Consider the following 17,576-nt stretch of genomic DNA (forward strand, 5'->3'; position numbering starts at 1 on the left):
GGAGTGTGGGGGGACGTTGTATAGGAGCAAAAGTAAAATATAGATAGGCAAGTCAGAATTAACAGGCACCTGGTTATCTGTACTATATCTTTACATAGAATTCTCTGCAAGGCAAATTCTGTAATACAGAGTGTCAAATGTGATGCCTATACAGCATATGCTTATAACATGTTACAGGCATCACATGTGATACATATGTGACACTATATTACAGAATTTTCCTATGTACAAATTATAGATACAGTACTGAGTTGTTCAAGGCTACCTTTGAGTCTAGCCAAGAAAATCTAAATATTCTGCATATGCATGTAAGGAAAACTTGCCATCATAGTCATGAAACGCATTTTTTCTTCATGTATCAACTTCATTAAAAAAAAGCGTATGAAACTGGGTAATCCAGTAGTGCAGGAAAAAAAAATGATTGGTAAGCATTTCTTTTAAAGACACATCTTAACTGTCTAGAGGCCTACATCTAGACCAAAAGTCAATACTGGGACTATACCCAGGGATATGCCTTTTTGTGAAGTCAGACATATTTAAAGTAGGGGGTGGGATTACACCAGAAGTGGGATTATACCTGAGGATATATTACATATATATTATATTAAAAAATAAAAAGCTGAGATTTTTCACAGATAGCATTTAATACAATAAACATGATTGCAATCATAATAAGTAAACATTTTCAATATATTTATATTTGTTATCAAGAAGAACAATATAAAAGAAAAGTAAATTAATATTAGTTTTAGAAATTCAATAATTAATATCGCTCCAAAATTCATTCATTTTCCATCCATCAACATTAGTTTAATAGTAAACGTCATATAACATTTTAGCTCTGAAAATACTGTACATAACAACAGGCAAATATAAAAAAAATATAAAGAAACTATTTTGGAAAATCATAAGGTAGCAGATAGTCTGGCTTACATTCACAGCCGCCAATATTTTATTAACACAAATAACCAAGTAAATAATCAATCTTAAGCTCTGTCTACACTATCAAATTAGTTTTACAAAAAAGTGTCATGTGCCCAAATATGGTAGTGATATGACATCATCATGTCTATATATTGGCACATCACATTTGTTGTCACATAAAGTTTGATAGTGTAGACAGAGCTTAAGACAGAGTGTGCAATATGAGGCTGCTATAAGACATAGATAAGCAACAACGAACCAAATTATTTAAATTGATCATGTGACCAGGTATATTTATTAAATAATTTTTAAATACAATTCTTTGATTGTCAATAAAAATAACCAACAACATGTTACACAGTACTACTGTATGCTACTGTGCATTTTCACAAATATTAATCAAATTTAACATTTAACAAGTCATGATTACTTTATTTTTATGATCAAATCTGATAATTATTACTCAGATTCATGGTAGCCTTCAAACGTTTGTAAAGTAAATGTACCAACTTTTTAGAAAGTGAAGTTCACATCGCTGATTATAAGTTGTAATGCTATTTATTTAGATGAAGCACCTTGACATCCAGTCTAGGTTCTAGACGGCGATTTAGTTTAATATTCCTTAAAAAACATAATGGCGTGTCATAACTATACTTGACCTTCAAGAAGAAAACAGAACAAAAGACACGATACACTTGAAACGTCCTAACGTTTACAAATTCTTTAATAAGTGATTATTATACCATTTAAGGGCTGGGGCAGTAATTATCAATCATATTTAGCAACAAAAAATCCACTTTCCTTATCTTAAATTGTCTTGCATCTAAGATAACAAACCATTGCTTAAATTTCCAGTCAATATAACAGTATATCAGACTTAAAATAATTTATAAGTACAGTAGAAACAATATTGCTTCAAACATCATAGTAAATATGTGATATGTACATTTCTATATTACATAATTACCTTTTTATACAGTTTAACAGTTTATCAGTTTATACTGCCTAGCAGTAAAGCCTAGCAATTTAAATATAAGCATTCTCATATTATTGAGTGTAGAGGTACAATCCGCAGATTCAAAACCACCCTACAAGTCACTGCAAAATGCTGTGATATGACATGTACCCTGTTGACATAATGAAAATCGTCATCTAATACCCAATTCAAACATGCAAAAATCTTACAAAATGGAACTTATTGCGACAAATTGTTTTCTTGGTATGAGTATGTGAAAACATATTATCTTCGCTGTAACACAGCGGTGTTTTCACAAATACGCATATCATTCTATTGAGTATTTTACACACCGTTTACATTATACTATGTTAAACGAGCATGTGAAAGCGAGATTAGCACGACAGATATACATGGTACATTTTTTAAGTTTGTACTGTATGCGTGAATTGGGTAAAAGCGCTTAGTAAAAGGTTTTTTTTAGTATTATATCTGAACATTGTTAATGGTGGGTAGTGTGTTTAGTTATTAATTATTATTACTTTGAGTATGAAACGTTAAACAATAAATATTACAGAATTTTTATTGTAAATACTTAAATAAACTCAAATAAATATTCTTTACCGTCTTTACCAAAATTAAATCCCAAGCCACTTAACCTGTGATAAATGGGACATTTTTAGTAAAGCTTTATTCCCACATAAGATATACATATATGAAACACAAAAGTAATTTAATGCAACACAAAAGTAATTTGACCAATCACAGTGGATCGAATATCTGAATTGTTGCTTATGATTGGTCAACTCACTTGCGTTGTGCCTACATCCAAGTGAAAACCAAGTTTTAGCTGAAGAATCTTAAAATAAACGGCAAAAGCTTTTTGACTGTTCTTAAACTTGACCAGCTAATTCTCGATAACCGAGCAAGCAAATTTAATTTTACCGTGATCATCTGTGATATTGACTCTTCCCTTCTCTTGTTATGGTATTTATATTTTAACAACATTTCCAACACTAAAATCTTTTGTGCAAAAATGTTCTCTTGTTTAAAGAACATTCTCTTCTGAAATATCTGTTCATAATATTCTATAAATTACACTAACTTTATATTTTACAATTTATACAGTTTTAGTCTTCAAAAATTACTTTCTATTCGGAAGTTTCAGAAGCTTCTGGAAAAGTTAGAGAAAATGTTCTCAAACGATATGTTGTGCAGAAGTCTCCTTAAACATGTGGTATCTTGAGGATGACCCAGAAACTCCTGAACCATGGAGGAAAAAAAATCTGCCATGCCATGTTCCTGGACAAACTCTGAAAAAAGAAGCTCAAATCCTCTTACAACAAAACAACCTCCTCAAATGTACCACAATCAATCTTAATTTTACTATTTATATTTAAGAACTGGATGGCTGTTAAACTGGTGTAATAATGTCACCATATTGTTATTAGTTTTCAATGTATATGATGCCAATTCTCTGTACTACCTTATCTATAATTTGTCCAGTATCATAGGACATAAACCTAATCTTAACATAGTACAGGCATAATATATGATACATGTGATGATACTGTATATATTACACAATTTGCCTATGGTAGAGGAGAGATAAAGTACAGAGAATTGTGTATACAAAATGAAGTTCATCTCACTAAATAGCCACTACTGAAATGCTGCGGCTAACTTGTGCAATTTATCTCACCTTCCTACATTTGTCGGTAGAATAACAAGTATTGTACTAAAGACTGTGGGAGCGGCAGATCTAGTATGTACTCCCTCATGTAATTGGTCTCGCGAGGCAGAGGAGGTGGCTTAGTAACGCACCTTTTGGTCGTCTGCAACCGCTTCACTTTAAAATCTTCAAAAATACCTATATCCGTTAAATCGCCAGAACTTGAACAGCTTGAACCAGAGGTGATAGAGCTCCTGCTGTCCTCTTCATCATCTTGTGCATCATTATCATCATTGTCATCATCATTATCATCATCATTATCACTAATTGTATAATCTTCTATATCTTCATGTATTTGGATTTCTGGGTTTATCGTCGATAATGTACTTCTTTGTTTGCTGTTATTGTCTGTTGTTAACTCATTACTTTCCTCTATCTCATGTTCAAGTTCATCGTTATTTTTGTTGGAATGACAAGCTCCTTCATTAGGTGATGCTGCCTGGGCTGTAGAACTTGCAGCTGCCTCAATAGCAGCACTACTTGTGCCTTCTAAGTTTGCATCGTGGGTGTCATTATCAATGTCCATTTCACTCTCACTTAACCTATCATTCAAACGCTTGCGATCCTGTGGGAATCCGTTCTCGTAGGCACGTTTCAGACTACGAGCAATCAACATTGCTTCTGCGAAACAGTTCACCATGCGATCACGTGCAGCATCGTGCTGCTCTAAACTTTCTCCATTATTTTCCTCGTTTTGCTCTTGCCGCTGCTGCTCGCTTTCTTCAACCGCTTCCATGTCCTGTGGTTCTTGTACGTGCCTTGCAGCTTCGGCTCTCGCTTGCGGTTCTCTCTCTTCGTGAGTGGATTTAACCATCTTTAAGTTTGCATCACTTTCACTCTTCGCATTTCTACGTCTGTTAATTGTGATACGAGAGGATGAACTTTCTCCAGATCCATTATCTCGTTTCCCGTTACCTTTCCTTCCACCATTCTTCGCTCCATTTCCTTTATTTTGACCATTGCCAGGAGGTTTAGGGTCTTCCGGTGGGTCTTCCCTCTCTGGAACAGCGCTCTCCGAAACTGTTCTTCGCGATTGCCTACTAGGAGGCTCTTCATTTTCATCGTCCTCATTAAATTCATTCATCAACTCTCCCGCAAGTTCAATCATATTACTCATGTTGCGTATCGTTATGCAGTTCCGGGAATGACGATTGTTGCGTTGTACTTTGGGTGGAGTTTTCGGCGGGTGTTTCTTAAATACAATCTCCCGTATGATTGCTCTGATTTTGAAGCGACAGTTCTCTTGCAGACTTTTAGGATTTACAGACGCTATGGGAATCAAAAATAAATAAAAAAAATAAAAACCATTGTTCAACAATATGCAAACAACAAAGGAAATTTATATTGATAAATAAATATGAAAAATGGTTTGGATTAATTATGGGCATCAATTCAATTTTAAATAAATGAAATTGAAGTGCTGATGCCATATGCCATATGCCATATGCCATATGGTATTACCATTAATAAAGTAATAAAACCACTATCACACTTCAATGGCCCTTTCTTCTTCTTAAAAGGAAGAAACATTAAGATCTGGCATCTTAGGGTGGAGTATTTACTTATCATGTTAGTCAGGCAGTCGATGTATTTTGATGATGAATTTGAACTTACAAAGACTTAGTAATGAATGTTGATAGTCTATATCCATGGGAAGTATTAATGGCGCAAATAACACATTGTCTACACTTCTACCCAACCATCGACAATAATTTGTACGTTCAAACACTTTGATCTAAATAAACAGAAAATTAAATAAACAATTAAAATAAATTTGACTTACGTAAATCTACTGTTGCCAATATTCCTTGTTGTTCTTGTGACGGGTTGACAAGAGATGCGAATGAAACAGGGAGGGCACTCTTTGAGTCCCAACTATTTTCATCTTTACGTGTAAATTGTAAAAGCTGATTAAAGAAGCCAAATTCATTCAAATTAGTATACAGACATACAAATATAAATAAATTCTAAAGCTCTGTCTACACTATCAAACTAATGTGATGTGCCCAAATATGGTAGTAATATGCCCAAATATGGTAGTAATATGCCCAAATATGGTAGTAATATGCCCAAATATGGTAGTAATATGACATCATCATCATCACATTACATGACCACATGTATACAACAAATATAGACAACACAATTACAGTAAGGATGGCACTGAACACACTCCAACAAGAAATAGCATACTTAGTTCATTAAAAAAAAGCTTTGCTAGCTTGTTGTCAACCTCTATATATTAAGCTTCCAAATGATATTGATATTCTGAAACTAATTTAGCTCACATAAGAAGTACACTTTAAATATTCAATTCCTTGACATTGACAACAGGAAATAATTTCCGGAATATAAAATAACATGCATAATTTGAAGGAAATTATGTTTTAAAAAAATAGAACTAAATTGCTCCTTACCTGATCATCAAGAGGCATAACTAATATACCTCCGACTTTGATGAGATTCTTCATATAGTTCTGATGTTCTGGAGGACATGCGGCGCCGCAATATACGCGATCATACTGACGCGTACCCGAAGGTAACAACAAACAATTTCCTGGAAAACATGAATACAAAATTAAATACACTTCATTTTCTGTTATTGCAATAAAATTAAACTGCTAGAAATGGTCTACGATACTTAATTTTTTGTTGTCTCTTTAGGTACATTTAACAGCGCCCCTGCCTTAACCGCTCGCCCACTTGACTCTTAATTTGTTTCAGACAACATCTTAATAATTCTGTAAAGTTTTATGGCTCAAATTTGAAATATTTATTTGTGTAAAAAACAACTTTACCATGTACAAACTTTGGTTCACAAAACTCAAATTTGTCAAAGTTTTCAGATTGCGTAATGAACGATGCCAGCTTCTCTTGGGCGTACGCTATTACGTTATCATGGATTTCTACTCCATGGTTGATACCATTCTCACCTTAATAATAACAAAACAAAAATCAACTATTGAATACTGAATACTCACTCTTCAATAATGTTAATGTTTTTGTTTAGTTAAAGATATTAAAAGTCACTCTCAATTTTATTATTTTTTAATTTATTATTCTATATCGTCATGGTTGACCTTCCAAACTTTTCTATCTTTGGACGATCAGCCGTGCAACTTAGTTCTCTGTGCCGATAAGACAACCAGCATGGTTGAACCAATTAAAATGTATTAGACGTACGGCTGACCTTGGTGATGGGAAACAATGAATTTCTCTCACATTTGACCGCACCCAATTTACATATGATCGAATGTGTCCATAGAAAACTGATGTACAGTACTTACCTAAAACTAAGCCAACCATTGTACTTAGGTACCCTGTTCCTGATCCTAGGTTAAGAAACGATAAACCTGGCTTCAACTGTAATGACTCCATCACTTCAGAATATATACACGGAGCTGACAAGTGGATGTTGCCATGTTTCCACGCTAAATCCTTGTAAGCGTTATCTTTATGGTCTTCTAAATAGTAATGGCCACGATCAACAGCGCGGAAGACTTCCTCGACGTGTTTAGATTTGATGTACTCTGCATCTTTGAGGTTGTCAACCAGATGATCATTGTCTTCGCCTGTACTCACAGCTCCTCCCATTTTCTAAAAAATAACAAATTTATAAAAATCTTCATAAAAATATTTTCTTTTGCATAGCGTGTCCATATATGGGCATCATGTCCATATATGGGCACATCAAACTTGTTTTGATAGTGTAGACAGAGCTTTAGAGAATAAAGGACAAAGTTACCTCTCTCACTTTCAATGCCTGTGTTAAGGATGGCAATGTCTTTTGTTATGTCACAATCAATGTTAAACCTGTAACTTGGGATGATCACAAATGGAGTATTCAGGTTTAGTGTTTTAACTTGGTAAGTTGGTGACCTACCAGCTAAAGTGTTAGTATACTTATTCCAAAGCCAACTTGCTAGGAGTATGTAACTAAGCATAAACACAAAAAAAGACATAATAAAGTACCGTATCCTCTGGTATATAATCCCACCCCTAGAACACGAAATTGGGACAACAACAACTTCACAGTACAGTAGTTTGAAGGAATTGTTTAAAGTATGAACACATGTTGACTAATTATGTTGAAAATGAGACAGTTTGTATAATGTAATTATTCGCTCTGTGGCTTCCTCATTATATTACAATGCACATATGCAAATTTGCAGGTCAATAATTTAATAAATTAATATCTGGGATATCATTAAATTAATCATTTAAAATTCTGTATATTATTCATTGGAAAATTATGGATTTTCAAAAAAGTAATTAATGTGAACATATACAATTATCCTCGCAATTAGGAAAATAATTCATTTGTCCTCAAAATAAAATGTTATTTATTAGGAGTAGAAACAGTCAACCCCTGCCTTTTCATTGATTTTTATCTAGAACTTTTTAATTAAGTACAGTATGTTGCAATAAGCAGAATGACAACAAGATGCATTATTGATTAACTAAACATTTTTAGAATATTTATAAGCCACTTTAGAGACTTTAAACTATTATTAAAATATACAAATTGTACTGTATTTGACAAAATGGTTTTTTTGGTTGATTAAAATAAAAAAGCTCAGGCATGCCAATTTTCACAGTCTGATCGGCCAGTTGGCATCCATTAGTGGTGGGATTTACTCTCCATTTGACTACGAGGAACATAAAGGATTTCATTTGGGTAAATTAATTTCAAATACAGTCCCAGAGAGATAACTACAATTTTTACATCATCATTTTTAATAATTCATTTATTAATGAATGAAAATAGTATTTATTTAAAATCATATATTAGGCTAGATTTAATGCACATTAAACAATAATAGTAATACATAGACTAAAGACTAAAGTATTAACAAGTATATTTTGATTAAAACGTTTATTTTGTTAAATTTTTTAGCACCCAGATGTTTACGTCATTTTTGTTGCGTTACATCTCTCTGGTTCTCTCTGCATCATCACATGCAACCAGCTGACGATTGCAAAACAATAACATTCCAATCATCTAAAAAACTCTAGTATTAAAACACAACCATTAGTTCATAATTTCGCAATTAAATCCAATTGAAAGAAAACAAAACGAATCTTAGATACTTTACCTTCAATGTTGTTGCCAATGTGTTACAAATAAACTGTTAAATGTACCTGAATTTGCGTGTTTTTCTATCAAAACATTTCTAGTGCGACGAAGAAGGTCACCTTCGTCATGCTAAATGTGAAGTAGGTACTGTAATCAGCTAGCAAAATGACGTCATTTCAGCCAGGGACATCAACATTACATTGTATTGTGGGATACGTTATAAGTGAAAAGTAATGACCTCTTTAAAGCTAAGGTCAATGAAATTGACGAGGCGCGTGACGTGAGATAAAAGGTGGGAGTTTTAAAATCAAAATCTAATAAGTGAGCGAAACACAGTGTTTAAATAAAGAAATACACAGGTTTAGTAACACTAGATATAGTCTAGGTGTTCCCTAAAATAGTTTTATTCATATTTTCTTATATTGTAATGTAAAAAAATATACTACCTAGGCCTAGGCCTAGGTAGGAGGCCAGGCTAGGTAGCTAGGCTAGACTGCAGGGAATGATGGAGTAGTGGTGTCCTTGCTTGCTGCGCTTCTTGATGATCTCTTTGCTTTGAGCTAGGCCTAGGAATAGTATAAGGATCAGGTGCCGTTTGTAAACGTATGTACAGAACTAACCAAGCAACATCTTAAAATTCATCATGGCCTGGGCACATACATACATTACATAAACTCGTAAACATTTTGTTTTTTTCCAGAAAAAAACTTTAAAGGTATAGGGGGCGCTACATAGGTTTTTGTTGTATAATATAGCAGATGAATACTCAGACTGTTCTTATTATTAAATTTTAGAATGCAATGCATTATCCATTAACTTATTCATGAATTTTGTAGGAGTTTAGGACCACTATTCTAACTATATCATTCAATACTCTGTTCATAATTGATACTAAAAATCACTTTTTTACTTTAGAATTGAATTTGAACTTTTTTTTTATAAAATATTATACAGGCCTACATGGTAAATTTAAATGATAGTATGTTAAGTTTATTGATGTAGTTTATATACTGATTTCACAACTAAAATCAGTAGACGTGTTACTGGAAATTGTAATAATTGAAAAAATGCATCTACAGTACAGTATAATCTTGTTGATTAAAGGTATAGAGTACATTGTACATCTTGTAACTTTATTTGTATTTTTGTATTTTGTATTAATATTTGTCCTCAGTGAGGAAATTCGGATTAGGCCCTCCACGGACCCACGGCAGCCAGCAGTGCAGCGCCTACCAGATTAGGCAATGAGAGTAAAGCATCTTGCCTAAGGATGCAATTAGTATGGTACAGATAACCTCGAACCCATGCCTATCACATGCTAGTCCGATATTACCATTACACCATCACTCTCCAGTATATACAGCACCCGCCACGATTTCTAGACGGTCTCCCATCCAGAACGCAACCGGGCCCAACGTTGCTTAACTTCGGTGATCTGACGAGAACCGGTGTTTCAACGCAGTATGGCCGTATATACATCTATGTACATCTATTTGCCGATTTGCGAAAACCAGCCCTATAATTTTTTTTTAAATGACTTTCTACTTTCTAATGTGTGAAAATTGATTGTGATGAGGGAAAACAAATTAGCAATAAGTGAATGTCCTAACAGAGAAATATTGTGAATCTTTTTAAAATATTTCCATTTTTCTATGCTTTTGCTTTATCCCTTGTTATTTCATTTGCCATTTTCGTTATTCTAATTATTAAAATTTAAATAATCATTGTGGAACGCATATGTGTTTCAACCATTTTTAGATGGACTCGCCATTTATAAGAGTGTATCGGAAATTTACAATATTAGATGTTCCGTAAATCATTTTGAAACAAACAATAAGTGCTATATGTTGGTAGACATTTAAAAAAATGTTTTATTTTTGTTAAAATTTTGTTTAGCAGTTTTGTTTAATTGATTTTATCTCAATTAATAATAAATATTTTCTGGGAAGAGTGAATGTTTTGGTTGTTTCATTTTTGTTTTGTGCTTTAATAAGTTGAAGAACACCTTGTGGGTGACAGTCACACAAGCTTTCACGATGTCAAAATAAATTATTTATCCCTGGTGTATTATAGTATTTGATTGTTTTCCATGGCATTGCATGTAAATTGTAATACAGTATATGATATCTTAAACATTTCAAAGCAGCTAATTAAGTATAAGTTATCTAAGAATTCATATTAAGTTTTATTTTATAATAGAAATTATGCTTTATGTATCAAATAATTTTGAGTGCTGGTTCAGACTAGTTAGGTACCATTCATCCATTCATTTGATTGTTTATCATATTCAAAAAATTCTTGGTTTTATATTTATACAATTAAGCCTTATTATGAAAAATATATTACAATATGATTTTAAAATTATTTGAAATTGCAAGAAATTCAAAATATGTTAACATAGAGTCTTTTTTTTTGAACGGCTACAATTGATATGAAATAAAGTCAACAACAAATAATTGTTGTTGTTGACTTTATTTCATATCAACACATGATCTTTGTTACTGCCCAGTCCTTGTGTTGTTAATGACAGAATATAATAGTAATCTTCTCATTCTTGTTTGATTATATTGACTAATTAATTTCATGTACATAAATATTCATATTTTTGGTGTTTTTAATATATTTATATCAGTCCCTATCTTTTTACTATTCTGTGTCACCAAGGTCAAATAAATGTTAGGGATCTCCTTAGAAATTTTCCCTCCAGTGAAAAGCGATCACAGTGTGAATAATGAATGTACATTGACTGAGGACCTGGCTATTGAATTTATTATTGAGCAGCAGTTGCAACAAGAAAATAAAACATTATTCCATAAATATTGGTATAAAGGAGTGGTTGCTTAATGATTGAACCAGCTCATAATTATGAGAACAAAAAGAAAAAGCAATCATATAGGTTAATATTAATTAGTAAAGGCCAGACCAATCATTATGGTAAAAACCACAAAATATTTCCCACATTTTTATTTTTGGGTTTTTTTTAAAGAAAATAAAACAGCAATATTAAATTCTAATTCACTATAAATATTTAGCTGTAGTTAACTTTAAATCTGGAAATAATGTCTGCTATACAAATATTATTATGGCGTTTTAAAAAGTTACTAAAATAATTAACCATGCACCTACTACTAGTATAATAAATTGTATCAAAGTAGAAGATTTCTATATGTTATTCTACAGTTCCCCTCCCTCTTCTTCTATTCTACTTTTTCCCTTACTTACAGACATACAGTTGTGTAGGCCCAAAAATAGTATCATTTGTTAAGCTTCAGGTAGGCCTTTTGTTTGGTATTCCAACATCTTTAAGTTTCTGAATTAAATATATTTTCCGTCTCTATCGACAACATTATAGTTAAATCATATTTCCTTACCAAGTTAATCTTCCTCTTGTCATTGTTCTTTTTGTTATAATAAACCGACACTGCCATATAATTAATTTTTTGATTATTAAAAAATTATTTAAAGGGGTCAGTTATAGTCATCATTTTACATTGATTAAAATTTTACAAAAAATGACATTGTAGTCACTCAATGTAAACTGTTTGAATTTATTTTATCTGTTTGAATTAAAAAGTTATTTGCCAGGGGGTTAGGCCGGGTTATAGAATGAACACTATCAGGTGGGTTGCCCCACAATATTCAGGCCTACTACATTCACAACAATTTAAATTTGTTTACAAAAGCTGATCATTCATTAGTATGTAATTGTTGAAATAGGTGAGTCTATTCAATGGCATATGATGCGAAATCAACCAACAAAAATGGCAAGCAGATAAATTTAAGTGTTTTATTCCTTTTCACTTTCATTCCTAAATTTCATTGCTTCAATCCCAGTTTGATTAATTCAAAAAAATTGTTTTTTTTTATTTACAGACTGTGTAACTTTCAGCAAACAAACTTGCTTATTGTGACTAGTAATCGATCGGGTTAGCAAAGGGTCAACTGGCATGAAGGCCTAAGTACCAGACATGTAGTGGTGTTGTTTGTGTTCTTATATTCTGTCTACTATTAAACTGTATGTGACAAAAAAATGGGATATGCCCATATATGATGATGTCATATATCTACTATATTTGGGCATATCACTACCACCATATTTGGGCACATCACTACCATAGCACATAACACTTTTTAACTAGTTTGATAGTGACAGCTTTACAAGAAGATGGTTTACTGGCTTTGTCCTTCAGATGAAACATTAAGATGGATGGTACTTGTAGGCATGTTTAAAACACCATGCCCTAACTTTTGTTTCGTTTCTTTTATGAAATTCATAACAAACACATATAGAGAACATTTAAAAAAAAAACACAAAATCACTTTCCATGAAAGTAATTTTTTTTTAAATTTTGAAAGTAATCTGTACGCTGTAGTCTTTAAAGTGTTCAATTCCATCTTAAATGAATTTTAGATCAATGTATTGCAATTACATTTTATAGAAAATATGTTTAAAAAATACTTTTACAGTAATTATATCACTTAAATTTGGTTAAAAATTGTAAAATTGCATCAGCGTTAGATTAGGTATGTTTATTTTGAATTATTTGAATGTTTGAGTTGAATTTTAGTAATTAAGAAATTGTTGATTAATGTGCTCTATTGAATGTTATAATACTTTTCTAATTTTTAATGATACTCTATCTTTCTGAATTATGAATCTCATACTCTGAGAGAGGTCGACATATAAATGAAATTAATCAAGAAGCTTAAGCTCTGTCTTCACTATCGAATTTTATGTGACAAAAAAGTGCAATGTGCCCATATATAATAATAATAATAATACCACATTTATATAGCGCCCTTTTCATGAGTAATCATGCTCAAAGGCGCTTTACAAGCATTATTACCCCAGTATTTTTTGGGATCAAACACGTATGGAAACATACTCCCATAATGCAGCCGGACATGATGCATATGGACATGATGATGTCATATCACTACCATATGATATGTGTGCATATTACTTCCATATTTGGGCAGTATAAGTAACTAATGTTGGTATCATTAAAAAAAATGGTGATTGAAAAAGATCTCTTGTGGTTCACGGCTTCGAAAAGTTAGTTTATGTTACTTACTGTTTAAAAAAAATAAAAGGTTGTGTTCAAAACTTCAAGTAAACCAATCTGTTTCAATAATGAAAATGCTGTGGGTATCAGTGGCTGGATCTCAATGGAGATACAAAATAAAATAAGCAAAAAGCTAAATCAAAACGATAAAGTAAAACAGTCAGAAAAATTAGCAGATATTGATAAATAGATGTGTAATCTTGGACTCAAAAAACTTGTTTATATTCTTGTACAGTATTTGTATTTGTTTGTTTTTTAGTGTGTTTTTGATGTGTAGTGTACAGAACATTTCTGATATTTTATATTGGACAAATAAAGAAGCAGCACATTCACGTTTACGTTCATAGTAGTATATGACATGTCGTAATTTTAAAATTTTTACAATTAATAAACATAACTCAACTCAATAACATTTAGACCTACAGTTCACTCATTTAACACCCCCCCCCCCCCCCCGCCATTTTATTAATTTTAAAAAAACAACCCTACATTCAATATTTATTTACATATCAATAATCGCCTTTTGTTTCCTTCATATCAATGGTATTATTATCATCATTAAGTTTAATAGTACAATATTCAATGTGTTCAGTATAATAAATATCAACTGTTATATGCCTGCTCATTTATTTTTGTTTGAAGATACTTAAAGACATATTTTATGATTTCATTTTATGCACATTGCATAAACAAAACAAAATACAAGATGCATCATTAGATTGTCAGTCTTAAATGATGCCCTTACAGTTTTTTTGTTTGTATGCAGACGATACCATTTATGTTGTGGACAGTACAGTAGTTTGTTTTGTTTTCAAAATAACGTGTTAAAGATGAAATGAAGATTAATTAAATCAGGTTTTGAATTGGTTATTTTGTAGTATTAATAAAGTTAATCTATTCCAAAAAAAAAAAAAAATAATAATAATAATTTTCTCATATAAAAATGACAAAATAAATGGTCAAATTCAACCAAAAATCCATTGGCTGGCAGTCATTTGACTACTTTTTTGCTTTAAATTACAATTTTTTTCAGGTAAATACATTTTTTTCGATTCAATTTTTGTTCAAAGTCGATAACTATTATGTTAAATTAAATGTAATATTTAATAAATTTGGTAAAAATTATTTTTTAAGGGGTACAATACATCTTTAACACAATAGCAGATTATGATACTGAAAATGATCAAGATAATCTACAGCAATTATCTATTTAATGAAATTGAATGATAAATGGATGGATATACCTACTGTCTGCTACGGCATTGCAAACGTGGAGAAACGCTTCAATTTCAACTTTAATTGTGTAAAAATAATTAATTATGGTGTGTCAATATCAGCCTTCAGCTCTCATCTTCCAAGATATTTTGATTCAACGTTAAGAACACTTTTTTATAAGTTTGAAGCATCATTGTTCTTATTATCTTTTTGTGTTTAACAATAAATGTTTATGCATCTTACAGTCTGAGTATGTCCAATTTATATACTTAGAGTTTATTGTGTGAAGGTTTGATTAAACCATGATTGCTGTAACACAACTGACTCAATACAATTTGGAAAAATCTTAATTTGGTCAAATTGCATCAACCATCTTTAGTGCTGTGATTAAGTTTTATGCAGAGAGAACAGATTCAAGATTCATTGTTTAATATTTATAATATAACAAACACACAATAATACAGAATAATAAAGAAATGTTTTACAATTAGTAGAAAAATATACAATAAATTGTATTAATATTGAAATAATGAAATTACTTAAAGATGTATTGAAAATGTTTGTTGCATGCCATTTTAATGTAACATAATAGTTATCCACTTTAAAAATTTGATGGAAAAAATGTATGTACCTGAAAAAACTGTAATTTAAAGCAAAAATGGTCAAATTGGCTGCCAGCAAATGTGTTTTTGGTTGAATATAACCATTTATTTTGTAATTTTATAATTGAAAACATAATTGTTTTAGTTTTTTTTCTACAGAAGTGATTAACTTTATCAAAACTACACAATAACATACTATTCAAAGTCTGATTTAATTCATCTTAATTTTTCCTGTTTTTGGGGCACAATACATTTTTAATTGTGACGTTTCCATCTCAAAAATGATTTATGAATACCAAAGAAGAATAGAATGTACTTCATTGTATGCTGATGATGACCCACATCGTATCTCTATTATTGTAGACCTACTGCATGTTTATCAATACATGAAAATTAAATTGATTTGTCAAGAAAAAGAATGATACATAATTTGTTGTTGAATATGTCACTTTAATGTCATAATACTGAATCAAAAATAATTAAGGTTTTGTCCTAAAACATTGAAGATGAATAAAATTAGACTTTTGAAGAACTAGGCCATTTGGTAGTTTTACTATTTATTTATTTATGCAAATACAAACAAAAATAATTATTTCACTAAATAAAAGGACAAAATAAACTGCTAAAATGTAACTAAAACCCATCAATTTGACTATTATTTTGCTTTACATTACAGTTTTTCAGATAAATAATTGTAAAATGGCATAAAAAAAAAATGTGTTATTTTTTTAGGAAATTAAATATCTTAAGAAAATGAAGTTCACCAGAAGCACATTTGTCTGTCAATAGGTTTTTTAAAATTAAATTTAACCATTTATTTTGTCCCATATTTAGTTTAAAATCATTATTTTTTCTGCGGAAAGGAATAACTTGATTAATGTCTTGTCTGTTTTACATCTTTTTGAGGGACAATACATTCAAGAAAAAGAAAAGATTCAAGACATTGTATTTGGGTCCGTAATGCCCCGACAATCCTGGTGATCCGCCATGTGACATGTCGACAACATGCTTTCGATTATTTATAAATGTTTATTCATTTATGGCCTATATGACCGAACACTTTCAAAATCATTTAATTAAGTTTTATCAAATTTTATACAGTATAATCTGATATTGATACTGATATATTTGTATACATACACTCATTTTGTTGGTCTGATCATGGACCTATAATTATAATAAATGATTGTAGGTCCATGGTCTGATCATGATACATTATTATTCATCATAATTAAAGCATCATTCGACAACACACAAGCATTTATTATATAGATATAATAAGCAACAATATAAGTCACACTTAAAAATATATATACCGTACATATATCAAAAACAATATTGGGTCACTAAAGTATGCATGGGGTTCGGGGAGAACAAATCACATGACCTAAATCCTAGACCAGGTCAAATTTGACGTTAAAATTTATGCCATTCAACCACATCGCCCCGGAAGTTATTTCTGAATCTTTAGGCCTAATATTACGCAAACATACTTAAAATATCATTTTACATATAAAACTACTGTTGTTTTACGAATTGGCTTTTGTAGAATAAAATTGTGTGAACAATAAGCTTGTTTTCAGACGTGGTTCTGAGTTGAACGAGCGTGATGATGTGATGTTTTTTTTTTTACATTAACCCATCTCTCCTCCAAGCGTATGTACATATTTTTGTATAATAGATTAATTTGGCACGATTGCTTTAATGTGTAAAATAATTTACATCTATCACATATTTGCATAACAACTCCGAAAGACTCTAAAGTAGGGTTAAACGCCTGGCGGTCGTATGGTAAATACATTTAATAGAATTTTATAAGGGCCCCTATTTTCAATTTTGGCATTTCAATAGTCCGAAATTGTAAAATTAAATTGTAAAAAATGTGATCAAGACAAAATATATATAAGGATAATAATAAATGAAAGTCACTATTGTTTTATATGTTTTTATAAAATTGTATAAAGAAAACCCCTTAGCGTTCCTTAGATTTAAAAAAATAAAAGAA

The 17,576-nt window shown here is 31.2% G+C and overlaps 1 protein-coding gene and 1 pseudogene across 2 annotated transcripts; both read right to left on the minus strand.

Moving 5' to 3' along the window:
* Window positions 1-668: 668 nt before the first annotated feature.
* On the minus strand, window positions 669-8,816 carry LOC140062458 (uncharacterized). 2 transcript variants are annotated; one of them, XM_072108688.1, is made up of 7 exons: window positions 8,754-8,816; window positions 7,357-7,547; window positions 6,899-7,208; window positions 6,410-6,544; window positions 6,029-6,168; window positions 5,395-5,518; window positions 669-4,880 (listed from the first exon to the last, which is right to left on the minus strand). In XM_072108688.1, the coding sequence occupies exons 3-7, from the start codon at window positions 7,203-7,205 to the stop codon at window positions 3,586-3,588; spliced, it is 2,001 nt and encodes a 666-aa protein (XP_071964789.1). In that variant the 5' UTR covers window positions 7,206-7,208; window positions 7,357-7,547; window positions 8,754-8,816; the 3' UTR covers window positions 669-3,585. The 2 variants fall into 2 exon arrangements, with proteins under 2 accessions (XP_071964789.1, XP_071964788.1); XM_072108687.1 differs by lacking the exon at window positions 7,357-7,547 and having other exon boundaries at window positions 8,708-8,809.
* A 1,226-nt stretch (window positions 8,817-10,042) lies between these two features.
* On the minus strand, window positions 10,043-10,163 carry LOC140063277 (5S ribosomal RNA; annotated as a pseudogene).
* Window positions 10,164-17,576: the final 7,413 nt, after the last annotated feature.

This window comes from Antedon mediterranea, chromosome 11, assembly GCF_964355755.1.
Source record: "Antedon mediterranea chromosome 11, ecAntMedi1.1, whole genome shotgun sequence".
NCBI lineage: Eukaryota > Metazoa > Echinodermata > Crinoidea > Comatulida > Antedonidae > Antedon > Antedon mediterranea.